Source organism: Penicilliopsis zonata (assembly GCF_001890105.1).
Source record: "Penicilliopsis zonata CBS 506.65 unplaced genomic scaffold ASPZOscaffold_1, whole genome shotgun sequence".
Classification (NCBI taxonomy): Eukaryota; Fungi; Ascomycota; class Eurotiomycetes; order Eurotiales; family Aspergillaceae; genus Penicilliopsis; species Penicilliopsis zonata.
This window is the reverse complement of record NW_019208911.1, coordinates 2,062,345-2,088,279: the sequence shown is the minus strand read 5'-3', so window position 1 is coordinate 2,088,279 and position 25,935 is coordinate 2,062,345. Positions and strand designations below refer to the sequence as shown.

General features: G+C 52.2%; 11 protein-coding genes across 11 annotated transcripts; 7 read left to right on the top strand and 4 right to left on the bottom strand.

The window, feature by feature from the left end:
- Nucleotides 1-158: 158 nt before the first annotated feature.
- On the top strand, nucleotides 159-3,055 carry ASPZODRAFT_56673 (hypothetical protein; the record flags this gene model as incomplete). Its single annotated transcript, XM_022728626.1, has 3 exons — nucleotides 159-1,546; nucleotides 1,612-2,424; nucleotides 2,542-3,055. 3 exons carry the CDS (start codon nucleotides 159-161, stop codon nucleotides 3,053-3,055), a joined length of 2,715 nt encoding a protein of 904 aa, XP_022585772.1.
- Nucleotides 3,056-3,359: 304 nt separating this feature from the next.
- On the bottom strand, nucleotides 3,360-5,356 carry ASPZODRAFT_127299 (hypothetical protein). Its single transcript, XM_022721710.1, has 7 exons — nucleotides 5,009-5,356; nucleotides 4,889-4,955; nucleotides 4,764-4,834; nucleotides 4,513-4,693; nucleotides 4,265-4,459; nucleotides 3,665-4,211; nucleotides 3,360-3,611 (listed from the first exon to the last, which is right to left on the bottom strand). Exons 1-7 carry the CDS (start codon nucleotides 5,095-5,097, stop codon nucleotides 3,484-3,486), a joined length of 1,278 nt encoding a protein of 425 aa, XP_022585771.1. The 5' UTR covers nucleotides 5,098-5,356; the 3' UTR covers nucleotides 3,360-3,483.
- A 139-nt stretch (nucleotides 5,357-5,495) lies between these two features.
- Nucleotides 5,496-7,465, top strand: ASPZODRAFT_127298 (hypothetical protein). Its single transcript, XM_022721709.1, has 6 exons — nucleotides 5,496-5,645; nucleotides 5,717-5,795; nucleotides 5,861-6,054; nucleotides 6,118-6,611; nucleotides 6,674-6,813; nucleotides 6,873-7,465. The coding sequence occupies exons 1-6, from the start codon at nucleotides 5,569-5,571 to the stop codon at nucleotides 7,398-7,400; spliced, it is 1,512 nt and encodes a 503-aa protein (XP_022585770.1). The 5' UTR covers nucleotides 5,496-5,568; the 3' UTR covers nucleotides 7,401-7,465.
- Nucleotides 7,466-8,144: 679 nt separating this feature from the next.
- ASPZODRAFT_127296 (hypothetical protein) lies at nucleotides 8,145-9,114 on the bottom strand. Its single transcript, XM_022721708.1, has one exon. It carries the CDS (start codon nucleotides 8,997-8,999, stop codon nucleotides 8,484-8,486), a length of 516 nt encoding a protein of 171 aa, XP_022585769.1. The 5' UTR covers nucleotides 9,000-9,114; the 3' UTR covers nucleotides 8,145-8,483.
- Nucleotides 9,115-10,018: 904 nt separating this feature from the next.
- Nucleotides 10,019-13,388, top strand: ASPZODRAFT_54954 (hypothetical protein; the record flags this gene model as incomplete). Its single annotated transcript, XM_022728503.1, has 6 exons — nucleotides 10,019-10,126; nucleotides 10,164-10,307; nucleotides 10,363-10,465; nucleotides 10,527-10,543; nucleotides 10,612-12,251; nucleotides 12,323-13,388. The coding sequence occupies 6 exons, from the start codon at nucleotides 10,019-10,021 to the stop codon at nucleotides 13,386-13,388; spliced, it is 3,078 nt and encodes a 1,025-aa protein (XP_022585768.1).
- A 417-nt stretch (nucleotides 13,389-13,805) lies between these two features.
- On the top strand, nucleotides 13,806-15,845 carry ASPZODRAFT_148569 (hypothetical protein; the record flags this gene model as incomplete). The annotated part of the gene is made up of 3 exons (XM_022725392.1): nucleotides 13,806-13,869; nucleotides 14,747-14,820; nucleotides 14,886-15,845. The coding sequence occupies 3 exons, from the start codon at nucleotides 13,806-13,808 to the stop codon at nucleotides 15,843-15,845; spliced, it is 1,098 nt and encodes a 365-aa protein (XP_022585767.1).
- A 414-nt stretch (nucleotides 15,846-16,259) lies between these two features.
- On the top strand, nucleotides 16,260-17,470 carry ASPZODRAFT_127293 (hypothetical protein). Its single transcript, XM_022721707.1, has one exon. It carries the CDS (start codon nucleotides 16,316-16,318, stop codon nucleotides 17,324-17,326), a length of 1,011 nt encoding a protein of 336 aa, XP_022585766.1. The 5' UTR covers nucleotides 16,260-16,315; the 3' UTR covers nucleotides 17,327-17,470.
- Nucleotides 17,471-17,666: 196 nt separating this feature from the next.
- On the top strand, nucleotides 17,667-19,806 carry ASPZODRAFT_127291 (hypothetical protein). The gene has a single exon (XM_022721706.1). It carries the CDS (start codon nucleotides 17,690-17,692, stop codon nucleotides 19,739-19,741), a length of 2,052 nt encoding a protein of 683 aa, XP_022585765.1. The 5' UTR covers nucleotides 17,667-17,689; the 3' UTR covers nucleotides 19,742-19,806.
- Nucleotides 19,807-20,008: 202 nt separating this feature from the next.
- ASPZODRAFT_12094 (hypothetical protein) lies at nucleotides 20,009-21,566 on the top strand (the record flags this gene model as incomplete). The annotated part of the gene is made up of 2 exons (XM_022721273.1): nucleotides 20,009-20,066; nucleotides 20,140-21,566. The coding sequence occupies 2 exons, from the start codon at nucleotides 20,009-20,011 to the stop codon at nucleotides 21,564-21,566; spliced, it is 1,485 nt and encodes a 494-aa protein (XP_022585764.1).
- A 90-nt stretch (nucleotides 21,567-21,656) lies between these two features.
- ASPZODRAFT_127289 (hypothetical protein) lies at nucleotides 21,657-23,741 on the bottom strand. The gene is made up of 3 exons (XM_022721705.1): nucleotides 23,333-23,741; nucleotides 22,045-23,264; nucleotides 21,657-21,953 (listed from the first exon to the last, which is right to left on the bottom strand). Exons 1-3 carry the CDS (start codon nucleotides 23,464-23,466, stop codon nucleotides 21,685-21,687), a joined length of 1,623 nt encoding a protein of 540 aa, XP_022585763.1. The 5' UTR covers nucleotides 23,467-23,741; the 3' UTR covers nucleotides 21,657-21,684.
- Nucleotides 23,742-23,927: 186 nt separating this feature from the next.
- Nucleotides 23,928-25,861, bottom strand: ASPZODRAFT_156177 (hypothetical protein). The gene is made up of 9 exons (XM_022726255.1): nucleotides 25,775-25,861; nucleotides 25,654-25,709; nucleotides 25,342-25,589; nucleotides 25,111-25,289; nucleotides 24,767-25,045; nucleotides 24,681-24,705; nucleotides 24,495-24,626; nucleotides 24,264-24,437; nucleotides 23,928-24,196 (listed from the first exon to the last, which is right to left on the bottom strand). Exons 1-9 carry the CDS (start codon nucleotides 25,829-25,831, stop codon nucleotides 24,051-24,053), a joined length of 1,296 nt encoding a protein of 431 aa, XP_022585762.1. The 5' UTR covers nucleotides 25,832-25,861; the 3' UTR covers nucleotides 23,928-24,050.
- Nucleotides 25,862-25,935: the final 74 nt, after the last annotated feature.

Below are 25,935 nucleotides of genomic sequence, written 5' to 3'. Positions count from 1 at the left end.
TGTGCAAACCTGCCATTTGGGTGAGTCTATTCTACTGTTATTGTGACTAAAAAAAAAAAGAAAACGTTGTGCGCTGACAGGATTGTAGCCGGTCGTTGCGACCTGTGCGCGAAACCCTACCTCGATCTCCTACTTTCAAAGTCGCTGCGTTGGACCCCATGGCGCGCAGTCTACGAGCCAGAACCAAACCCAAAGCCGAAGACTCCCGGCCTACATCCCCTCAAACCGCGCCAGTGAGTGGGACACACACCCCCCCCTTCCCGGCAGAAACGACACGCCCTTCGAAGAGGCGCAGAACCGGCGCGAACTCGCGTGTCCCCAGTGAACCGCTGCCGGAACTCGCATCGCAGGACCTTGGGGAGAACACAGAGACCTCGGTGGCTACAGGGAGCAAGAGATCGCTACCCCCGGCGCCGACCGGGTGGGTTGAGCCTCCGCGGAGACCAGCGCAGCCCAGTTGGAAGGATACGCCCTGGTCTGCACTCTGCACACCGTCCAACCCGATTCTCTCGACCATGCGGCCGCTGGGCCAGATGCCTGCTGCAGCCGACTACCGCAAAGTGGGACTGGTCCCGCCCTCCAAAGCCCGTGCTGTGCCTGGCGAGCAGGTCTCCAAGGCGTTGTTGGGAAGCAATGGGGATTCAGCATCCGCCACCCGGCCGCCGTCACCACTTCTCGCGGCCGCAACCGCAGAGGAGTCAATGGCGCTGCCCAGCGAATTACCGCTGCCGGAGGCTTGGCTGGATGATGACCTCGCGGCCCTGGAGGCGCTGCCGCTTCCCATATCGGACGAGTTCGACATCGACAAGCTCAAGTCCGCCGTCGAGAATGCCATCCGCATGGCCGCCGAGTTGGAGAACCGCACCGTCGCTCGCGGTCTCCTCCGCCTGTGGAGCGACAGCTCGAGCGACCCTTTTCTACTCTCAGTGCTTGATGGTGTCATCCGCCAAAACCCGGACCCTCAGGAGAAGTCGGCCTTTCGCGCTCTGATGCGCGCCGCCTCCCGGAGCGCCCAGGCAGACCTGGAGCCCACCACTATCCTCGCGGCACCACCGATGGGTCGTGTCCGTTCCGCCACAAGCTCCTCGTCCCTCTCATCAGCCAAGTCCCTCGACCCGGAGATGTTTGCTCCAGGCATCGCCTCGGCCTCGGCCAAGGACACCCGCTCGCGCGCCAAGGGCAAGCTTGTCGCGCAAAAGGACAAGGAAAAAGCCAGAGCATCTGAACCTCCCGCCCGGCGATCAGTTTTCCCACCCCTTGACGCGGCCGCCCAGCGCAAGCGTGCCTACGCGGACGATCCCGAGTACTCGGAGGAGGCTCTAGAAACCAAACGCCGGCGCATGACCAAGTCCTTTGATGATGTCGTGGTCCGTGAGAGCGCCATCCGCTCCTCTCTATCGCTAGAACCGTCGAACCCTCCCTCGTTAGCTTCGGATGACAGCCCACCATCGCGTGACATGAGTGTCGCTCCTAACGGTACAGGGAGATCCGCCTCTCCGGATGGCACCCGCACATCGCGGATGAGTCGTCCGGCCACCCATTCGGAGTACGTATTTCTGTCTTGGTTTCTCTACATCTACTATCATTGACATTTACTGACACAACTCGCAGCGACGAAGATTCCGGTGTCAACAGCGACGCATGCCACGAATGCGATCAACGCGGCAACTTGGTGTGCTGTGACGGGTGTGTGGACTCCTACCACTTCACCTGTCTGAAACCGCCCCTCAACTCGAAAAAACCCCCCGAGGGCAAATGGTATTGTCCAAAATGCTCGGTTACGGGCCCCATGGACAAACTGCTCAAGAATCTCGAGCGGATGGAAGAGCAAGATTTCCAGCTGCCAGGGTACATTCGGGAATACTTTGCAGGCGCAACGACGGGTCGGGACGGCAAGTACATGCCTATCGCTACGAATAGCAAGAACAAAGAGAAACGATCCACCCGGACGGGCGTGTACCACGATCCCAACCTGCTCAAGATGTTTGACTCCAAGGGCAAGCTCATTGTCTGCGTCCGGTGCGGCCGTACCACCAACAACACGCGGCCAATCATCAGGTGCGATTACTGTCCCTGTTACTGGCACCTCGACTGCGTCGACCCGCCACTGGCCAACCCGCCCGTTCACAAAGCCGGCTGCAACAACCCCAGTTGGAACTGGATGTGTCCAAATCACGCTTCCCATGAGATGTATACTGTCGCTCCCGATGAGGAGGCTTTCGAGCGGGGCCTTGGCGACGATGAGACTTATGCCCGCGGTCGCGTGTTCCGCCACCGCCGACCTCGACGCCCTCGCATCATCGACGTCGATGTGCTCCTTGACGACTCGGAGACCGAGGAGATGGAGGAGGAAGAGCATGGTGGCGTGGTATATCGCCTCCCAGAGCATGGAATCAAGCTTGATTTTATCACACGTGTTAAAAGGTGGGCATTCCCTCTTCTTTTCTCTCTTGTCCTTCTCCTTCTATTCCCTCCTTCTATTTCCTTCTCTCATCTACCTCTGCGCCTTGTTTCTTTGCTGTTTTGCTAACACGGACACAGGGAAAACATGGAAGCCGAGATTCGTAATGAACGAGCGGCACAGTACAAAAAGCACGCTGAGAAGAAGCTCGACGAGCTCGTTGAAAAAGCCACAGCATACTATACCACTCCCCACGCGGCCGATGAAATGGACCAGGCGACTCGGGCCATTCTGAATTCACGGACGTCCGCCGAACGTGAGGCCATCGCGAACCTGGTAGAGTTTTCACAGCAACAACCAGCAGTATCACTGCAACCAGAAGAACAACAGCAGGAGCAACAACTTCCTCACTCCCCTGACAAGATCGGCCTACTGATCGACCATCTGCGCTCCAGCGCACCTCATCTTCCCCCTCCAGAAACGGAGATTGCATCCCTCCATGCCCTCCAGGCACTCATCGCCCGCCGCCTGCAGGCTCTCGGCGCCGTGTCTGCTGCACCTGCGGACATCCCTTCTTCCCCCCTGATGATCCCGACTCTTACCCCTACTCCCATTCCAACCGAGGTCCATGAAGTGGAATCCGAAAATAGATAGATACAGATAACTACGAAATGTCCTGTCGATGCATCGATGCATAGCTTAATGTAAACAAATACAATCAATAACTTAATGTCCGAGATCCATCCTTTCCTGTATTCCTGCTAATATACGGACCGCGGTATATTCCATTTCTGCGCTCCAGTAGTGCAAGCTCGTTGATTTTAGAAATAACCGAAATATGCTTGATAGATACATCATCTCTCGAAAAAAAGTTCATGGCACATTGACAGCAAGCAGCCTTTAGAATCTCAATGCTAGATATACAACCCCCCGTAGTTATCCAAATGCAGAATATTATCTCCAGCAACCGTAAGTCTGTTTGAAAAAGAAAAACACCGAAATAGACAGGGGACGCAATTCATCCATCTTCCAGCAAGGCCGACCCAGTATCGGGGAAACAAGGAAGAAAAAAAACTCCCGGATCAGAGAAATTTCTTCGGCATGTTGGCGCGCCGGCGTTTGTAGATGACGTACGAGATGACTAGGACAAGCTGGAAGGCGATGATCATGCAGATGAAGAATCCCATTCTAGGGCTCGCGGCCGTGATGACTAGGGAGATTAGACGGGTTTGTAAGATGTGTGGCGAGGACAGTTCCACTTACTGTTCCGAAGAGAATCATGGAGAGCTTCGTGCAGGCTGAGATGAGACGTTTTGAGGGTTTCGTGCAATTGGCTGAAGCTGCTGCTGTAGTCCTTGCGTTCGAGATCACGTTGGATGGCTGCCAGCGCCTGTTCGATCCGCTGGAGACGAGCATCAATGCTGGCCACCCGGTCCTTGGTCGCCATTTGCTGCATAGCTTCCGCATGGCGGTCTTCGAACTTGGAGGCCAGACCGGCGACATCGCGAACGAGGGTATTAGTAGCCTGGTCGACCAGCTGGAGACGGTTGCCAATGTCGACCAGTTGCTGGGGCGTAGCCTGTGAGTCCGTTGTCTGCACAACAGGTTCTTGGGCGTTTCGCACAACGATAGGCTGCTGGCTGCTCCCTTGCTGGTTGTTCCCCTGCTGACTGCTCTCCTGCAGGACTGGAATGCTCCCAGATGAACCGGAACTGGAAGATGACACGACGAATTTGAAGATTTCGAACGAGTCAGGGTTCTCTGGGGTTGCGCCTGTGATGCCAAACGTGTTTCCCTCAGGCAGAGCCACCTAGACCGGTTTTAGAAACTTCATTAGGACAGACAAAAAGTGACTCCACTTACCTTTGGGGTTTGAAAACACAGCTTGTCATCAACGGTGACCTCCAAAACCGATTGGGTGTACTTCACACGAAGAATAGAGGGGCGTCCCAGGTTCCGGTAGGGATAGGCACAGTGACCAAAAGCCAGACTGTCCACACTCCGGTGACTCTTATAGTCTGTTGTACCGTCGTTCAGGAAACCTCTGATGCTCCCACCCTATGCTTATATTAGTCTCCTTTCGACGGCGCCCATATAAATGGATCACGTACTCTGCCCCCATGCGAATCAATGACCAAAGCAAAGCCGTCGAACTGGCCCACAGTGTAGATACTAGAAGTACCAATCTTGTCTTGTCCATCCTTTGTGTACCATAGCTGGAGATTACCGCCTGCTCTTTCAGGGCCGCTGGCCCTAAATTGAAACTCTGCCGTCCACTCAGATTGTGAAACGCTTGTTGATAATCAGTACTGGATTTGATAGAAGACGCCAAGAGCTAATTGATGGATGTATGACAACTTACGGTGTTTGGGACCAGAGGAAACCCCTCGTGTTACCAGGATAAGGAGGCGTCAAGATGAGTTTGTCGGATAGCTAGAGTCTCGTTAGCTTGACAGTCACCATCGCAGCGACAGGAGAACAACACACAATCTGGGGAACATGACCCTCTCCTCCCGTTAACCAGCCGGGAAGGTAGTCGCTACTTGGCGATATGCTACACAGCCGTTATTAGCTCATTTTTCCTCACTGGACAGGAGAGCGACCTACCTCTGTCCATAGCCAAAGCTGGAGCTCTCAATCACCGATTGAGCACTGACAGCGGCCACCAGAGTCGCAAACGACGCTAGGACCCTCATTGTGCCACCGAATCAAGTACTCTGCGTTGCGTATACGTCTTCGCAACTTAACGATCCCCGGTTCGCCGGCGAGTTGACAGCTCGGAAACAACGCGAGTGGTGATCCACCCAACCACCACGGCAATGACGCAGTAGCGAACTTCGCGGGCAATTGAAACAGCTGTGGGAGATAGATCGACGATGTGATGGATATTAAGACTCGAAAGAGCAACCGAGTGGCGCACTGCGACGTCCGACATGTCCATACGGAGAGATGGCTGCAACTGCAGTGCCAACAAGCCACATTGGCACTTTCGCCAACACGCGGAGCGCCCGAGGCTACACGTAATCACGTGACCAAAGATTTCCCGCACCGGTTTCGGGTTCGCAGCCACCACGACTTGGTCTCTAGAACATCTATTGCGTTGCGTTGCGCCCACGGTGTTTCTGTCTGCCTGTTTCGGAGGCAGGAAATGATGCGCAGTCGCCTCGATGGCTGAAATATACCCTTCTTTGGCGCAATGCGCGATCCTCGCCGCCGCCTTCAAAGTGCTCCTATTCCCCGCATAGTATGGTACTCCTGAAGCTACTGCATGAGAGGATCTCTTTTTGGCTGACCGAGATTTCGTCTATGACACAGCAAATCCACTGATTTTGAAGTCCATCGCAATTGGCTCGCTATCACTCACTCTCTCCCGGTCAAAGAATGGTACTACGAGGTATGAGTGTGCAATGATTTCTGGACAAAAAAGTGTACGGAAGCTGAGACGGGAGAATTATACAGAAAACATCGGAATGGACACTTGACTACCCTCCGTTCTTTGCTGCCTTTGAGTGGTTTCTCTCACAGGCTGCAAAGTTGGCGGACCCGGCGATGTTGGTTGTGAACAATCTGAATCACGACTCCTGGCAAACGGTCTACTTTCAGCGGACGACTGTCATTGTGACGGAGCTGGTTCTGGTCTTTGCGCTGAGCCGGTAAGTTCTGACCGACTTATACTTGCCTCGAACATCGATTGACTGGAACTTCTTTCTTTTCAGGTTCATTAAATCTGCACCACAGCAGCATAAAACTCTCGCACACGTCGCCAGTCTTTCGGTCCTCCTATCTCCCGGCCTCCTGATCATCGACCACATTCATTTCCAATACAATGGATTTATGTACGGAGTTCTTATTCTCTCCCTTGTGCTTGCCCGGAAACAATCGACGCTGCTCTACAGCGGTATTACTTTCGCCATTCTCTTGTGCTTCAAGCATATCTACCTATACCTGTCGCTAGCCTACTTTGTCTTCTTGTTGCGGAGTTATTGTTTGGATCCCAAATCCATCCTGAAGCCGCGATTCGGAAATATTTTCAAACTGGGCATCAGCGTGCTAGGCATCTTTGGCCTGGCGTTCGGGCCCTTTGCGCACTGGAACCAACTTTTCCAGCTGAAGGATCGGCTTTTCCCTTTCTCCCGAGGCCTGTGCCATGCCTACTGGGCGCCGAATATTTGGGCCATGTATTCCTTTGCAGACAGAGTTTTGATTCCTTGTAAGTTCTATTAGTGTCTATTCAGCTAACCCTTGCTGTGCTAATCTTCTTTCGTCTTCCAGTGGCACCTCGTCTCGGCCTTACTGTCAACCACGATGCAATTAACAGCGTCACTCGGGGCCTTGTGGGCGACACCTCATTTGCTGTCTTGCCGGAGATTACAAAGGAGCAAACGTTTGCGCTGACATTCTTGTTTCAACTAGTAAGTGCTGACATATCCACACTGAAAACCCCGTCCCCCTTGCTAACGATGACATATAGCTCCCTCTAATCAAGCTCTGGCTGAATCCCGATTCATGGGAAACATTTATTGGCGCTGTGACACTTTGCGGCTATGCGTCCTTTTTATTCGGCTGGCATGTTCATGAGAAGGCGGTGCTCCTCATCATCATCCCCTTCAGTCTGATCGCGCTCAAGGACCGACGATACTTTGGTGCCTTCAGGCCTCTCGTAGTCGCAGGCCACGTCTCGCTCTTCCCCTTGCTCTTCACGGCGGCCGAGTTCCCCATCAAAACCACCTACACCGTCTTCTGGCTCATCCTCTTCCTTTTCGCCTTTGACCGCGTCGCCCCCGTCCCCGAACAGCCACGCGTCTTCCTCTTCGACCGCTTTTCCTTAATATACATTACTGTCGCCATCCCGCTGATCATATACTGTTCCATCGGTCACCAGCTTATCTTCGGGCTGGGCAGGTACGAGTTCCTTCCACTCATGTTCATGAGCAGTTATGCTGCTCTGGGAGTGGTAGGGAGCTGGGTTGGGTTCATGGTTGTATACTTTACTGCGTGATATAGAATTGCAGATATTCTTTTCTTCTATATACATTTTTACCTGTAATAATAGTATTTTTTCCCTCTAAAATGGCACTGTACTCCGTAATACCTACTCCCTAGGTACTAATGCACTGCATAAGGTGATGTAATGTTTGCACTGTTTATCTGACCACGTGTTTGGGACTTTGCCCCACTTGATCGGGCTTAGCAAAGTTTATCACTCAGTCTTTGACTAGTCCCTATTTGGATTAGTAGCACTTTAAAGCTACAGTGCATTGATCAAGTCGAAACTGGAAATACTGTAAGAGTAGGTAAGGTTACCGAGTATCCTTACCAAAGACCCTGGACTTTGGACTACCTTATTGTTGGCTGTCATTGATAACCCTTACTATATTCCGTCTGCGGTATTGGTTTAATTGGTTTTCGATCCTTCTGTTTCTCTTCTTTTTACTGGATGTCCAGTGACGTCAAGTTGCAGCAATTATAGGTAATATTGTTTGAGCCTACTAACGCAGCTATGTTGCATCAATGCTCGAATTTGACGGTATTTATATTTGTATTTTAGGTCGCCTTCTGGCTCTATGTTTGGATGTGTATCTGGATATTGTTTGTATATATACATATCTATATATAGTGTTGATTATTATGAACATGGAGCCTAAGACTGAGGTGTGAAGTTCTCTTTCAACCAACACTTGGTATAAGACAGTCCAAAAATAATACAAGGATACAATATGGTTTTATTAATGTATATTTATCATGCCAGGAATGTTCGAACGAAGAAGTAGATGTGTCGTATATGTTTGGCTATGCATAATACTCGAGCTCGACTGAGAATACCAGGCATTACTACCTATATTCATGGATACTAGGTAGTCTCCATGACGAATAGGTACCTAGTAGGCCAGATCCTTCATTTGACAGTAGCCTAAGTATTGGAGAATATCATATATGAAGGCCGTTGACCACCTAGTAATAGATTTGGTTCTGATTCATAGCCCAGGCTCTAGTCTCAAGAGATGTAGTCGGCAAGAAGCGCAGTCAGGGATCATAGGCGTGGTCAGACAAAATATCATATCATTCACCCCAGGAGAGTGGATTATATCTCATTTCTTTGTCCTCGAGATTGATGAACCTGTGTAAGAGTGGTTTTGAGCAGCCGACGGGGCAAGCAGCGCTGCATTCCAAGATCTGCCGGCAGATTGGTCATTCCGAACCAATTCAAAGAGCATCGAGAGATCTCATAAAGACTCCGCAAACAACCAGAAGCAAAGTCGGTCGGTGGTTGATCGGCGTTGGTTGTGGCGAAAGGTTCGTATCGGCTAGTCAGCCTAGGGCTCGACAACGCTAGAAGTATAAGTTTTGATGGCTGTCGGTCCGACGAGAAAAATAAAAAGATAGCATGATAGAAAAAGGACCACAGCTGGTGAAAGACAGGATCTGTGGATGAGAGACAATGCCTGTCGGTGAGAACAAAGACGTTGAGACGAGTCGCGGGGAGGGCGACTTTCTGGTCGTAGTGTGATAACTCGCCGCTCAGATGATCTCCGAGACCCGTCCGGTCTGAACGCGAGACAATGGCAGTAAATCGCGCAAATTTAGCGCAGCTAAACATTAACAGTAATCTGTGAATTCTGGCGAGCAAAATGAGTATAAAAACACCTACCTTCGTGGTGGTGGCCAGGAACCACGGGGCGGACACGTCCCCAGGGCAGACAAGAGGAGAAGTGGGAGGGGGGTTTTTTTCGCTGGAGGAGAACGCAGCCACGACGCGGTACCTGGTCCATGGCGGCCCCGGCGCAAGTCACTCGTCGCTCTTGGTCCGCTCGCCATTTTTCTGCTGCTTCTACTCCCCGTCTCCGCCAATCACCGCCTGCCATCCCTGGGCCCTCCACCACTTGCCGCAATGATCCTCCTGGGCCCGGTTCTGCCGCCCGTCTTGCTCTTTACGGCTACCGCTTCTTAGTTCTTCCTCCTCCTCTTCCTCCTCCTTGTCCCTTCGCCCCATTCTCGTGACCTCTGCCTTTCCTCCTTCCCTCCCCCTCGAACCACCGCCCATTCACCCAACACCCCCACCACGCTTTATCTGCGAGGGCTGTGCACTGAGTGTATGGTCTGTAGCTGCCAGTTCTTCCGTCCTTGACGCGTTTTTGGGCGCTTTTTTCTTTTTCTTTTTCTTTTTCTTTTCTTGGAACTGTACACCAAGCTCTCGCCGGATCTTGTCGCGTCCTTCGGCGGAGCGGATCGCATAGAGGCGTGAGGATTATTTGGCGACGCGTTGTGAATTAGTGAGTCTTCTTTAGCAGATATGGTCACCGTCGCTGCATACATCTTATGTTATCTTGCGGATGGGCTACTCCGTAAATATATGGAATTACCATGGCCCGCTCAAAAACCTACCCTTTCAATTCCCTGCCAGAAACAAATCCTCCCCTTCTGTTTCTTCTCTTTTTATATGGAATCCTCGCTAATATATTTTTTTTTCTGGATTTAGAGAGGTTCTTGACAGGTCTTTATTCCCTATGCTTAGTCGCCACGGTGACCTATGGTAGACCGCACTTTGGGTTGGTAGAGGATCATGGTACGCTGGCCTGCGCGGGATGAGTCGTCGGTACAATTGCCCATATTGATCGTATGACCCAGGTGTTGTTCAAGCGGAAACCTGTCCAGTATCTTCCACGACCCGTGATCGAAGATGATAGCTCGGAGGCATGTTCCCTGACTATCCAATCAATACAAACGGTTCTCGGCGACAATATTTCTGACCATAAGTGTGTAGGTCTGGGTGATTCCGGAGACAAACGAAGTTTTTACCAGCTACGAGCCCTACCTCCAGCGGATGGACTTTTACAAACAAAGACGATTTATTTGCGAAATTACTGGTCATTCAGGATTGACTTTTTTCGAAGCACAACGAAGCGAAGTACGGCCACGAGATTACCTGCACAATTCTTTGTTCGAGTACTGAAAGCTTGCAGATGGAGGAGTCGCGAGAGGTCAACAGTTCCTTTCCGGATGCCCTGAGGGAGCCGATACTCCGCAGAATCCAATTCTCGACCGTTTCGAGAATTGACAACTTGGGTAGGCAATCTGATGCTCCATAGGGAAATTACCTGGTAGCTAATTATTTCACCGTCTTCAGTCGATGAGATCTTTGAAGTGAGCCGAATACGACCTAACCGATCTAATCCCCGTTGATTCGACCTAACAAGACATTTTTTTTTTAGGAATTCAAACAGGACTTTTACCCCGGCGAGCAGGTACTAATCTTGCTTGAAGATAATACGCGTCTCCACGGCATGATCAGAGACAAGGCCAATTTTCCCGAGCAGACCAACCCCGATGGCACAGTCAAGGCTCCAGCTTATGCCAGATATCTGGTGAAAATACTCGACCGTCCTAATGAAGAGGCTCTGCTCGACCAGGAGCACATTACTCGTGACCGGAAGATGTTCACGAAACAGATGTTGCGTGCATTCATCAAGAACACGGTGACTCGCGAATCCTGGAATGGTGCGCCCTGGCTGGTTAAAACCAGCATAGCAGACGAGTACAAGATCCCAACCGAAGTCCCGAAACACCTGCAATATGGCGCCAAGGTTGCCGAGAAGAAGGCAATGAAGAAGGGGGATCAAGAAGGGTTTTTCGGGTTTTTCGCCTCTCAACGGCTTCCGGAATTAAAACCTGCAGTCAAGGTCCAGAAGTCAACGAAACCGTCCATCAACGATTTACTTCGGGCGAAAGAAGAACAATTCCAGGAATACCAGCGCTCATTGACTGGGAACCCTACCTTTGTGGTCCCCAGCCCCTCTGTTGTAGCGGCGACATCATCTCGACCGGTCAAACCTCCGGATATTGGGAAAAAACCGCAGACGGCACCACCCGCACCTCCTTCGCCTTCGGTGGTCATCAAGACCGAAACCCCTAAGCCGACGCCGCCTCCGCCTCCGCCGCCCATCAAATATCCCATCGAAGATCTCGAGATCCCGCCCAATCGTGAAAGCGCTCCGCGCCCAGCCCTGAAATTTGTGCAAGATGACCAGGGCAATGATGACGATGATGAGTCCGATGTACTTTCCGGCAACATCAAACCTGAATCGGTTGGCCCTTTACTTGAGACTTGGAATACTCTTAACGTGTTCTGTGAAGTCTTTCAACTAGATTCTTTTACATTCGACGATTTTCTCCAAGCTATGTCTTTCTCGTCCGATGATATAGACTGTGAGCTTTTTGTGGAGATTCATTGTGCAGTGCTGAAAAAACTGGTCAACGCGGAGAAAGATCAAGACGGGGCCGTACAAATTTCTCTCCCTGATCTTCCCATTGAGGAGTCAGATGACTCGGAAGAAGAAGAAGATGAGGAAGAAGAGGCGGTCATAGAACCGGAGCCAGTGTTTACTCGAATGACGACTCGAAGTAGCCTGGCCAAGGCTGAAGCCGAGAATCTGCGAAAAGCCCAAGAGAACGAAAATATTGAAAATCCGGAAGAAGTCAAACTGCATCGAGCGGCGGAGATGTTTGGAGACTACGGCTGGATCGATCGTTTGCGGAAACGCGACTTTCGCAATGGTGGGTGGGAGATGGTAATGATCGGCCTCTTGCATCAACTTTCCGTTCGCCCCCGGGTGGAAAAGGTCTGCAATGAAATCCTCAAAATACTAGCTCCTCTCGATGCGGAGCCGACGAAGGAAACGGCAAGACTCCAATATGCGACCATGGACATCAATCTGCGCATTCAGGCCCTTGAGATCATCTGCATGTTGAGCCTAGAAACAAAGGCAGTCAAAAACTACCTAGAAGAATGTAGCAATCAGATGACTGAGTTTCGGAAAGAGAAGATCGAATATCAGCGGGAGCGCAAGGCAGCGTAAGTATCCATTCGTTTCCCTAGATGAAAGGCACAAAGATCTGACTGACTTTAACTGATATGAACTGCAGTCTTGAGGAGCTTCGCCGGCTACATGAAGAAAAGAAAGAGCTACAACCAGAACGGGGGAAATCGCCGTCCCCAGTGCCGGAGCTGGATAATCTTGAGGATTCCAAGATGACTGGACTGGATGATGAAACAGACCAGGTTATGGATACGGAAGATGATGAGCCGCAAGCACGCTCTCTCCGGGGCGGTGCCGATCGAATCATGGAACGCAAACGAAAGCTGGAGGAGGAGCGCGAGAGAAAGGAGCAACAGGCCAAGCAACCTAAGGGATCGAAGCAATACCAACGAGTTGTGAAGAAGATTGAGGACCAGAAGGCCCGGGTCACGAAACTGGAGCAGAAAATCGCAGACGTGGACAACGACTTGAGAGAGGCGGATTGTCCCCGGACAAGATGTCTGGGAAAAGACCGATTCTGCAATCGCTACTGGTGGTTTGAACGCAACGCTATGCCATACAATGGAATGCCCCAAAGCTCCACGGCCGACGCCGGCTACGCGAATGGCCGCGTTTGGGTCCAAGGACCAGACGATATGGAGCGGTTGGGTTTCATCGATGTTTCCGAGGAGCAGAAGATGCACTACATGAAGGAGTTTAAAATGACCCCTGCTGAGCGGAGGGAGCTGGAGGAAGGGACCAGCGTGCCGAATGCTCAACAGTGGGGCTACTACGACGACCCCGAATCGATCGAGAAGCTCATCAGCTGGCTGGACGGGCGCGGAAACCGCGAGCTCAAGCTGCGCAAGGAGCTGTTAGTTTGGCGCGGCACCATCTCCGAGTATATGGGACGTCGTCAGGCGTACTTGGAGCAGAGTGCCGATCGCGCAGAGTCCGAGGAGCCTCCGACGAAACGGGTGAGCACGCGCAACAAGACATATGTGGACGACCACAAGCACCGTTGCATGCGCTGGCGCAATTCGACTGCTCTCTCCGAGAATGGTCATCTTCATGTGGACGCTGGCCGGCCGACCAAGCGGACGAAACGAGCCACCGACGACCCCAAGGAACTCAAGGCGACCAATCGCCAGGGTAAGCCGCTGACCCGACAAGGTTCCCGGTATAAATTTTGAGAACCCCGTTCTATTTTGAGGCGGGCGGCACTGTGCGACTATTCTCATTCTTGGATTGATCTGGTCCAGAGGGTTGGTGTCATATTGCTTTGGGGCGTTTTGCTCCGTGCTGTGGAGATAACGCGACCACGACCTATTTGAAATCCCCCCCCCTCTTTGCCTTCCGTATATATATATATATCATATATATAGCCACAGGCTGCTAAAGCCCCGGGAGAAGCATTTGCATTAGAACGGAGCAGTATGAGATTTGGAAAGGTGACTTTTGTTGTCATGGGTTGCATGGTGTGGTTTTGAATGAATCTTCTTTCTGGTGTTTTTGACTGGCGGTTGTCTGGCATACTCAATCCCCTGCTTCTCATCAGATGACTTCTGAATCTAGCGCTTTGCTGCCTCTCTTCTTCTTAATGTCTGACAATGCTCCCTGGCTGCTCCCTGGGCTGCTCACTGTTGACCGGCATGCTAGCCGATGGTACCCATCGTGTGTCCATCTTGCAAAAAAGAATCCCAACTGGACCCAAGGCTTCATAATTCTCTAGACAAGACCATAGTACTTGACTAATATCTCTAATTCTCAATGGATCTGTGCCGTCTATTCTCATCTTCCCCGTCTATCTCTGTAGTTCTTACTAATTCTCCCTCTGCCAGTCGCTGGGCCAGACAGACCCGCCGCTATCCGCCTGCCGCGGTCGTAATCGACGCGTAATGGAACCGTAACCCGACCGCCGTTTCGCGGGGCACCGCGCGGTATCGGCTCGTCAGCAGCGTCACAGTACGGTTTTTCGGAAGCCGATGCGAGTAAGCAACGGCTCTCTCCGCCCTGCAGACCGATCGACGTCAGGGCGGTGCGCAGAAATCGTCTCCAGCCCTTTTCCACACCCACGCTGACTTTTGTTTGACCTCACGCGATCAACCCGAGGAGGTTCTTGGTTTATTGGACGGTTGTAATTATCCGTTTCACTGCCTACTGCTACCTTCCATCTGTTTTCTTCTTTCGAAATTTTCACACCCAAGTCTACGCTTTCCCACGTGCGCTCAATGGCCACCCTCTTCCGCTAGCCCGTGAACCTTGGCCGCGACCACGACCACGACCACGACCACGCCCATGTCGACGACCTTTCCGGACCATGCTCATACTCGTTCGGCAGCTTTTGCAGACTCGGCGACATATGTGCCTTCGGTTTCGATGACTTCAGAGACTCTCAAGCATCAGATGGTGATGGAGGATATCAGCCCTCGAGGGGCGGTGACGGCGAGTAGTCTGAACCGGACGACAATAGCCAACACCGGGACACGTGGCAATGTAGTGGACAATCGATCGGCGGATGCTACTCTCAGCTCAGAGACGAGTCGTGAAGTTGGCGGGGTGAATAAGCGGAGTCTGGATTATGTCCTGCGAAGCGGGTTGGCGGGAGGACTGGCGGGGTGCGCGGTAGGTTTTTGTTGTTTCGCCTGCACACATATAACTTTATTGGTACGATGGACTGATTTACCTAGGCAAAAACAGTCGTGGCTCCGCTAGACCGCGTGAAGATTCTCTTCCAGGCGTCGAACCCGCAATTCGCAAAATATAGCGGTAGTTGGTTCGGCCTGGCGGCGGCGATGAAGGATATCAATCGGCTCGAGGGCGCCCGGGGCCTGTACAAGGGCCACTCGGCCACGCTGCTGCGTATTTTCCCTTATGCCGCGATCAAGTTCCTTGCATATGAGCAGATTCGCGCCACGATAATCCCGTCGCGAGACAAGGAAACGCACTTCCGCCGGTTGATTTCTGGCAGCCTGGCGGGCATCACCTCGGTGTTCTTCACATACCCCCTCGAACTGGTTCGTGTGCGACTAGCCTTCGAGACGAAGCAGTCGGCCCGCTCGTCGTTGTTGGATATCTGTCGACAGATCTACCATGAGCGGGTCCCCTCGCCTGCGGTCCCGAACCCTTCTTCCTCTACATCTGCGGCGGCGGCTGCCGTCGTTAGCAAAGCTGTTCCGAGCTACGGCCTGACCAACTTTTATCGTGGATTCGCCCCGACGCTGCTGGGAATGCTCCCCTACGCGGGCATGTCCTTTCTCACCCACGACACGATCGGTGACTGGCTCCGGCTTCCCTCGATAGCCCCCTATACGACAATCCCGGGGTCCGATTTGACACACAAAGACAAACAAGGTTCCCATCGGCTCCAGCTCACCGCGGCCGCGGAACTGTTCTCCGGCGCGCTGGCAGGCCTCGTGTCGCAGACCTCCTCCTACCCACTCGAAGTCATCCGTCGCCGGATGCAGGTTGGCGGCGTCGTCGGCGACGGCCGCCGACTCGGTATCATCGAGACCGCCCGCACGATCATGCGTGAGAGAGGCTTCCGTGGCTTCTGGGTTGGTCTGACAATCGGGTACCTGAAGATCGTGCCCATGGTGGCCACGGGCTTCTTCGTCTACGAGCGCTTGAAATGGTCGTTCGGGATATGAAAACAAGACGAAAACATACCTCCGCCCTCCTCTTCTCCTCGCTTTACCATTTGCATATACCCATTCCGAGCCGAGTCTCTGTACTACGTGCATATTCTTTTTTTTTTTTTTTTTATTTCTAGTTCTTTCAACCCGCTATACATTTCATACATAGACGAGCTATAGATGGCTCTCCGGACTGATATCGTTCCTCTACAATGTGTTGGACCCTTGAATATCTGTTGCATACGCACATGGTTATTAGACATCTCCATACGATATGAATATGATAGTAACCTTAGATCAAATGATTTCTTACTGTAATTACCATCTGGTTGAATATTGAATGCTTCGACGCACGGACCACACGATAAAAAAAAGTTCATTGAACCGCCCATCCCATCTTGACGCAAGTAACAACTACAAAGCATTTAACAGAGTGTCTTCAAAAAAAAAACATACCAGAGCATTTACAATAATATTTCGCAATTATGGCATCTCGGAAACGAAATGATTTCCTCGACATTGTCTCCGACGACGAAGAGGGCAGCGACCGCGGCTATGATTCCGAAGCCGCGGAGGAGAGCAAAGGCCGATCGTCCAAACGGAGGAAGGTCGATACGATCGATAACTCGGATGAGGAGGTTGAAGATTTCAGCGATGAAGAGGAGCGAAAGACATCTAATGAGAATGACGGCGACGACGACGAGGAGGTAGAGGAGGAGGACAGCCACAGTTTGAGAGATGAGGATGACGAACGAGAAGAAGAAGAGGGAACAATGTGGACGGCCGAAGAGAAGGCGGGTTCAAAGAACAAGAAAGAAGCGAACAAACCAGTCAAGCCGACGAAGAAGAACAAGACGGGGGTGATCTACCTGTCGTCGCTGCCACCGTATCTGAAGCCGTTTGCGCTCAAGTCGCTGATCGAGGCGCGCGGTTTCGAACCCATCACACGAGTATTCCTGACTCCTGCGGTACCGTCTGCGTCGGCGCCGAAGCGGCGCTCATCGAACAAGCGCAAGACCTACACGGACGGCTGGGTGGAGTTCCAGTCGAAGAAGACGGCCAAGATCTGCGCGGAGACGCTGAACGCCTCGATTGTCGGCGGAAGGAAGGGCGGCTGGTACCACGACGACGTGTGGAATATGAAGTATCTGAAGGGGTTCAAATGGGCGGATCTGATGGAGCAGGTGCAGCGGGAGCGGTCGGAGAGAGAGGCAAAACGCCGCATCGAGGATGCCCGGGCCCGCAGAGAGGAGAAGGTCTTCCTGGCGGGGGTGGAGAAGGGCAAGGCCCTGGCGGGGATGATCAAGAAGAATGAGGAGAAGATGAAGAAACGAGCGCAGCAGGAGACTGGTGGTGGCGCCTCTGATCAAGCGCCTGACGAGATGGCCCGCGTTCGGAGACTGTTCAGGCAGAATGAAGCAATGCGCAGGAAGGATGCGAACGATGAGAGTGCCCTTGGCGAGGACACGAGACGGCTTTTAGGGAAGATCTTCTAGAACTCTTCTCGTTGTTGGGCGTTCATTAACTTACCTTACCTTACTCTATAAAGATATCCATATGATAGACGGTTTGTACAACTAATACGCATCGGAGCTCAAGTTATGTAGCTCTTTGTACATCACTCGACCTTGGATTTAGCTTCGCTAGATCAATTTTGCTAGACTTTAGCTATAGATAGTGAATACTATATAGTAATATCTACTATCTACTACTATCTGGGGAATATCTCAATATATGCATAGATGGTTGGTTTGCTGAGTCATGTTTGCATGTTTGCATCATGATGCTTTTATCTTCGCTGGGGATTTCTTGATCTTTGCATTCTGCTGTCTTCTCCAAACAAAGAACTCATATCCACCATGAATCGCGCTGTGCTGAAAGGGATATGGTGCCAGTCATGTCGCCATGAAGTCGTCCGATCATTTGTCTCGCTGACTGGTGTCTCGGTGCCTCGCTATGCGACGTGTCGCTCGTTAGTCTCCAAAAACTATCCGATGAGGACCTTTTCAGCTGTATCTGGCTGGAGATCGGACAATACATCGTCAAGCCTTGCAGATACCCAGGTTGAAGCGGCCGAGAATTCGAAAGAACATGTTCCGTGGTATTTGCGAGAAGGAACGGCCAATGCCGAGTTGTCGACCCGGTCTTTCCGGCAGCAGGAGCTCCCAGAGCTCCCAGAGAACTCTCCCGCAATTCTATCGGAGATTTTGACATACTCATACAAGGATCTGGGTCTGGATGACCTGAAATTGATAGATCTACGAGGCCTTGACACACCTCCTGCCATCGGCGCCAACGTCATCATGGTCATTGGCACCGCTCGGAGTATCAAACATCTCAACGTCTCCGCCGACCGTCTGTGTCGCTGGCTCCGAAACACATATAGACTTGCGCCGTATGCGGATGGCTTACTGGGTCGAAATGAGCTGAAGATCAAGCTTCGCAGGAAAGCAAAGCGCGCTAGGATCGCAAGTCAGGCGGGACTCACCATTGACGACAAGGATGATGGGATCACAACCGGGTGGATCTGTGTCAATTCGGGCGTCATAAAGGAGGAAGAATCCGAGCAGAAACAACCAGAAGCTAGAGCCTTCGAGGGCTTTGGTGACGTTGATGCGGGATCCAGGATTGTCGTCCAGATGTTTATTGAAGAGAAACGAGAGGAGGTTGATCTTGAAGGCTTGTGGACGGCTACCCTCGAGCGAGAGAACCGCCGGAAATTGAAGGCATCCAAGTCAACCTCGCCCCCCGTGCCTCCCACCGATGAGGTTCGTTCTTCTTCCGCCGCTGTGAAATCATTATATTCTGACCATGGACCTTCACGCTTTTTCAGACTCCCGGGGGAGACGCTACCCAATCATAGGAGACAACTACATACGACACGCCGGCTTATGACGCCCACTCACGAGGCGCCTTTTGCGGAGACATCCTTGAGAGATGCCGTGGTAGATCAAGTGGATTCGCGAGCGTCTGTATCTCGGGGTCTGGATGCCAAGGTCACGATTTCTTCTCTTTTTCGATCATTATCCTCCCTATCGGACGACAAGGCTCGAGAGCAGCTTGGCACTGGCCCAGACGACCGTAACTCTACACTCTTCCTTCAACTATTCTACGATCAGCCTTCTGATCTCCCAGTGGACGAAGTGGCGCTGGCAAAACTTGAGCTGTTCTGTAGAGCTGTGAGTCTACAGCACCATGCATACAGCAAACCGGCGCTCTGGGAACATTTTGTCGGCTTTGCATCTCTTGGATCTCCTATCTCGTTTGATCTTGGCATGCAGGTCGTTTCTGCCATGTTAACTGAGAGACCGAGCGATCCTTCAGCCTCTGGTTCTGTGATATCTCTGCCGGACACGGACATTGAACTTGCCTTACGTGTTCTTGATCTTCTGAGTTTCCACGGTACGGATATTCTGAATATGGATGTATTCATTCTGCTGTACCAAGCGGCCGGTCGGTCACATCGTGGAGATGCAGATGAACGGAGACGGTCGCTTGCGAGGATTTCCAAGATAATCGATGTTCTCGATCTCGAGTTCGATCCAGAGCAAGCCCGTCGGCTGATGGAACTCATGTTCTTGAACCAAGACTACGACGGTTTTTGGAAGCTCTGGCGCAAACTCCCTCTCTACGGTTTTGAACGGACAACCAAAGACTACAAGATGCTCTTCAAGTTACACATCGATCTAGGCGATGCGCACCGAGCAAGAGACTGTGTCCTGACCTGGGTGCCCATGATGAACAGGGAGGCCCCTCCTATACCCATGCAGGGGACACTGCTCAAGCGCGTCATGTCCTGTATCCAGCTTGCAGAGCCTGGTATTACCGCTGCGTCGCAGAATGGATCCTCCAGCAGTCTTTCCAGAATCTGGAACCAATGCCAGGCGACTCGAGAGTCGGGACGTCACTAGCACGGAAGTCTTGTGTAAATCAGTGTATTATATAGCATATAGCATGTATATCAGTAAACAACCCATTTTTTATAGTTCACTATAAGTCTTGACATTGAAACAATAAATGTATTGTAGTGGCCACTCTAGGCTTGCTGTGCTGTGGACCTCGGCTTCTGCGCCGCAGAACATCAACCACCTGCTTGGAAATCCGGACGTGAACATTTATCACCACCTCACACGCGCAGACCCCGGCTGGTCGAGGATGCGAGGCTTTCACCCAGCGAGATGGAATACCTGCCGAGTCTTCAACGCGAATTTGATGAGCTGAAGCCGTCCCTTTTCGGTGAGTTCCCCCCAAACTTCCCCCTCCACACGACAGCTGGGCGTGTGTCATGAGCTGAACCCCCTGCCGATAGAGCTCCTCGCGGAGCAACAGCTGTCAGACCTCCTCCCTCCATCGATCCGATACCTGCTGGCTGTCGCTACCCATCGGCATCCGCGCTACTTGCTACGGATTCTCAACTCGTACGATGAGATCTACGCTTTGCTCTCTCTGGTGGTCGAGCGGTACTACCTCCGCACCTTTGGCGGGTCGTTCACGGAGAACTTCTACTCGCTCAAACGCGAGCGCGTCCTACTCACGAAGCATGGCGAGATCCCTCGAGCACAGCTGGGCGCTCCGGGCCCTGTCCGCGATGCCCTGAAGCTCCGGACGCGCGATGTCTGGAAGAACCTGATGGTCATGGTCGGGATCCCGTACCTGAAACGCAAGCTCGACGAAAGCTACGACATCCACGCTGCTCCTCAGGCGTCTCTGATATCCGGTGGAGGGCCACGATACCATCCAGGCGACGAGCTGCCTGACCGTCCGACTCTGCGCCAACGCCTTCTGCACTACTACAAGTGGTTCCTGCGGAACGTGTACCCGTCCGTGAATGCGGCGTACTACTTCTCCATCCTCGCTTTCAACCTAGCGTACCTCTTCGACAACACGAAATACTCCTCCCCGTTTCTCTGGCTGATCGGCACCCGGATTCGCCGTCTGGGAGCCGCAGACCATCGCACCATCGCAGCCGTCTTGGATGGCAAGCCTGGTAGCAGCTCTGCTCGATCGCGCCCCGGCTCAGGCATGCTGGGTCTGCTGAGTGTCCAGAATCTCTACCCACAACTCCTCACCTCCCTCCGCTACTTCCTGCCCGCGTCGATCTTTGCCCTCAAGTTCCTCGAGTGGTGGCATGCTAGCGATTTCTCACGGCAGCTCGCGCGCAAAGCCACCGAGGTTCTCGACCTCCCTGCTCCGATCGTGTCCGGACTTGCCACGGCGGTGACGAAAGGACAGACGCAGAACCATGCCGCCAAGGTCAAGGCGGAGTCTATGAAAGAACTCAAATCGGCGCTCAAATCTACCCCTCGCCGCCCCAAGCCCCCTATCTCCGCAACATCGTACCTGCCTATCTTCACGGTGCCCATGCTCCCGGCTGACCCGGCAAGCGCCAACACCTGTCCGGTCTGCCTGAACACTCTTACCAACCCTACCGCGTGCCAGACCGGCTATGTCTTCTGCTACGTGTGTATCTTCCACTGGCTGAACGGTGAGCACCAGCGCCAGCTCGACTTTATGAGCGGGGACGGGGCGGGTGCGGCCTGGGAAGACGATGCCAGTGATGACGAGAATAATAGTAATACCGCTAATAACGACAAGGACGCCGCAGCCGCGGAACAAGGGGAATCAAAGACTCGTCGTAGTCGGCGTGGGAAATGGGAGAGCGGCAAGGGCCGCTGTCCAATAACGGGGAGGAGGGTACTAGGCGGGACAGAGGGGTTGAGGAGGGTATTGATTTGAACCCCCCATTTTGTATTTGTTGCTTGGAGTGTTTCTAAGTGTCCACTGTCTACACTGTATGGCATAGTAAGAATAATATATATCTATTATTTCTGTTTCAAAAGGATAAGGGTAAAAACTAAAGAGTATAAGGCGACGCTCCCGGTCCAAAAATCAACCAAGGCTTCTCCGCGGCGATCTTCAGGATGGTCTGCGCAAAAACGGAATTGGCCCACGCGAACCACGGCCGGGTGTAGTCTTTGATGTTGTTGACGTTGATGGACTCGTGGACGAGGCCGAGCAGGCTCGAGTCGCGGACGAGATTGATAGAGTCCATGATTTCCGTTTCGGAGTTGCTTGTTTGAGCTTGCACCAGGAGAGACATGGGCCAGGCATACTGGAAACCGACTGTTCCAGCCGTTAGTTCTCATTCCGATACCCGGCTTGAAAAAAAGAAAGAAAGAAAGAAAGAAAGAAAGAAAAGAAAGAAAGTACTCACTATGAGGTCCTCCGATACCGTGAAAGGCAGAGCCACTCAGGTAGTACGGATTCCCTGTCGGGTCGAGGATCATCTTCCGGGTGTTCTGGTAAGTCGGATCGTTCTGGTCGAGAAAGCCGAGCAGTGGTAAGGACAGCAGGGACGGGACGTTGGCGTCGTCCATCATGATTTGGGACCCATACCCGTCAACCTCAAAGGCAAAGACCTTGCCGAACTTAGGGTGATCAACGACGCCATGTTCCCAGACGGCCTTTTCTAGGTCCTGCCCCCGCTGGCGCAACTGTGAGGCAAGGGATGCATCCCCTCCAGCGGCTTCGATCACTATGGCAGTCTTCTGTAACTGCACAGCCATCATCGCATTGGCCGGAATGAAAAACCCGAGAATCGTAGCATCGTCGCTGGGGCGAAAAGCGCTTCGGATCAGCCCCGTGCCGCGGTTTAGGGGGTTGCCCACACCCTTCAGGCTGAGCGTTTCGGTCCCCAGCGTTGTCTCTCGCTGGAAGGTATACTCGTTGACCACGAATTGCTGATTCGAGTCGAAGGTTGGGGTGGACTGGGCATCCAGGACGTGCAATAGGGTGTCCAAGGCCTTGTACCATCTGTTCGTCAGGAATTCCACGGAGTCTGTGTTCTCGTAAAACTGCGTGCCCAGGGCGAGGAAATGGGCCAGCGAGTCAAGCTCGTACTTGCATTCAAAGACAAATGAGGACTCATACGCCGGGTGTACCGTGTCCTTCACTCCGTTAGAGCTTGGGTTGATGCCACTCGGCGGGGGAGGTTGAAACGCATTGCAATATGGCGACTGAATCACATATTCGGCCTGGGTGTTGATCGCGCCCAGAATCAGCGTGTAGAGAGACTTGTCCTTCTTTGCCAACGCTTGATAGCCCGCCAGTTGGTTTGTAGAATCGCGCAACCATTCCGCATTAATATCTCCCGTTACAATGAACGAGTGCGCTCCCTCCCACTGAGAACCATTCAGCTTTGCCTTCTTATGCTTTTTGTTTGTCGTGTTCGGCGTCGAGCCGTTCGTGTGCCACCGAACCGTGGTATCGAGCGTGTTGGGGAAAGCATTTCGGAACAGCTGCGCTAGGTCCTTGTCCACCATTCGCGATGTCACATCTTCAATCACTTGTTCCACCGCCGATGACGAGAAGGTCCTGCATTCTGTTGCCGGGCGTTGGAAGGGGAGGTTGAGCGGCCCGCCGCTATATGGAGCACTGGAAGCGGGGGGAATCAGCTTGGTGATTACAGGTATTGTCGCCCGGCGTCTGGAGAAATAGCTTACTGTGACACTGCGGAATAAGACGTGTAGTCTGGACAGGCATCGAGGAGAACCTCCTGTGTTTTCCCATACGCGCCCCTGTTCCCGACGCTAATCGCGATAGCGAGCGCGGTGACCAGCGATGTCAACGGCGTCATGACGGAGATGATTTAGCAAGTGTAATCCCCCCGAGGCAGTTGTAAGAATAAAGGGGGAAAAAAGGATATGGACCACTGTCCAGAAAGAAGCAAGGTCAGGTCTGATCTAAAGCTCCTCGTGGTGCATCGCGTACTACGGGCCGAAAGATTGGAAGTTGTGTCCCACAGGGGATTAGGGGAGTCAGTAGAATGAAGAGAGGAGACAAACCAAAAGGCTTGTCGATCACTGCATTAGTGTCGCACTCTTATAAGAAAAATACCCCGGAGTACACGAGTCAAGACGCTTCGCTCTGCAGGAATGCAGGATCGGCCAAAACGCGTGGGCGACAAAACTCCAGGATCCATCGCTTAGGCGGTACTGTTGCATTCCTCATATTTACTATCGGCCTCAGTATCAACAAAGGACAATCTAACTCCCTCGATTTTGGAGGGTTCTTGGATAAGCAGCCAAAGAGGTAGTAGCAACGGTAGCAGGATGAAGGATGATTATGGTAACAGGGATATGATCTTTAGGTTATAGTTAACTATAAGTCAAGTATTGGTAAATAAGGCGCTCGTTTGTCCTGGAACCCAGACAGCGCTGGCTATTTCTTTGAGAAAAATGACATAATGCTGCCTTGGCCAGCCTTTGCAGGTGGCTTTCCCTTTGGAGCGCTCACTGCTGGCTTCTTCTTTGGAGGCGGTGCCTCGCTTTCTGAGAACGATTCCCAGACGGGCTCCTCGACAGTGACTGAGGACAGGACAGTCAGACCCAGTGGGACAAGATGCAAAAGAATAGAAAAGCCCGATCTGCATACCTAGATATCCTTCTTCGTCCTTCATTGTCTTCTTCTTCATGACTTGACGGCGACCCCTTCGCCGGCCGCCCTGCACTGAGGCTTGCTCTTTCAGCTCGGGCTCCTTAGGTGGCTGCTCAATTGGTGGTGTCGGTTCTCTGGGCGTTTCTGCTGCATCGGGCATTTCCTCGTCGTCTTGTAGTATTTGAGTTAGTACATCGTCAGTCAAACGCAGGTGGCAGCGTCGCATACCGTCATCTTCCATCATCTGCCTGAGCTTCTCCTCGCGTTCCTTTCTCGTCTCACGATCGGTTGGAGAAGCTCGTTTGTCTGTGTCGGGGAAGAGTTGTTCGGCTTCTTCTTCAGAGGCATCGTCCAAGACAACTGCAATATTGATTAGTCAAGGCGAAACTATGTATGTAAGATAGGCGAATCTACCATCTTCTCCACCACTGGGTTCGGCCTGTGAATCTGAAGTAAGCCTCTTTCCGCAGCGTCTTTTCATGGAAACTGACTGCACTGACCGATTCAGTATTTGAGATGGCTGGTGTAGCTGAAACTTCTTTCTTTTCCCTCGGCTTCGCCTTGGCGAACGAAGTGAACAAGTTGCTCTTCTCGCGTTTTACTGGCGCGGTCTTTTCTGTCGCTTTCGAGGGTTGTGATGTGGTCTTGGACGCCGGAATTGTTGTCTCTGGTGCTGCCTCCTTTTGGAAAGGTGGTTTGACAGGTGCTGTAGTAGTACTTGATGAGGTCTTTGGAAGTTGAGCGGCTGGCGGTGCTGCCGGACGGACACCTGTCCGTCGCTGTAGATCAATCAAAATTAGCCCTTCCTCCGGCAGAAAGATGTCACAGAGCCAGAATATTCTACCTTGACATTCTTATTCAATATCATGCCCCATTGTGATCCGCACTCTAAGGGGTCATCGTTAGGAAATGTAAGTGCTAATTCCCTGCTAACGTCTGTCAAGACATTGAGATCCGGCAGTACCGCGGGCTGTAAGCTGTATATATGAATCGAGGCGATGAACTGGAACGTCGATTTGGCATCTATTTAGGTGAGACTGGGGATCGCAAGTCTCTGAAAATAGGGCTCTGTTACCTTCCAAGTCCTCCTCTCGGACCAACGTGATTGACGTAGTTGAAACCTGCTCCTGTGCAGCATCCTGCTGGGGCATAGAGCTGCTCAAATACGGGCTGCTCTGCATAATGGCATCTCCATCCTCCTTTACATGAAACCCATTCGTCTCTGACTTCTCGGGCAGCTTCGGAGTGCCCACAATAACATATGTCGCATTCACACTCTGGGGTTTCTTCGCGTTCTCGTGCCGGTGAAATTCATAGAGCATCCTTCCAAAACAGGTCAGCACCACATTTGATACACGATGAGCCTTGACTCTTGGTATCGACTCACTGCTTAGCCAGATTGGTATGGACCTTCAAAGCCCGACTGAGAGAGCGATGTGTGACCTGCCATAAGAACCAATTGATCAGCACTTCACCCAAAACAAGCTCAATAAATTAGAAAGACAAACTGTGCGATGTTCATTGAGAACATTCTCGGCCAAATATCTTGAGTAATCAACTGCCATTATGACCTTGTCATATATGATCTGCTGCCGGTTTTTCCTCTCTGCAAATAACTGCAGGCTCGCTCTGTTCTTTTCCCCGAGAGTCAACGCGTGCCAAACCACTT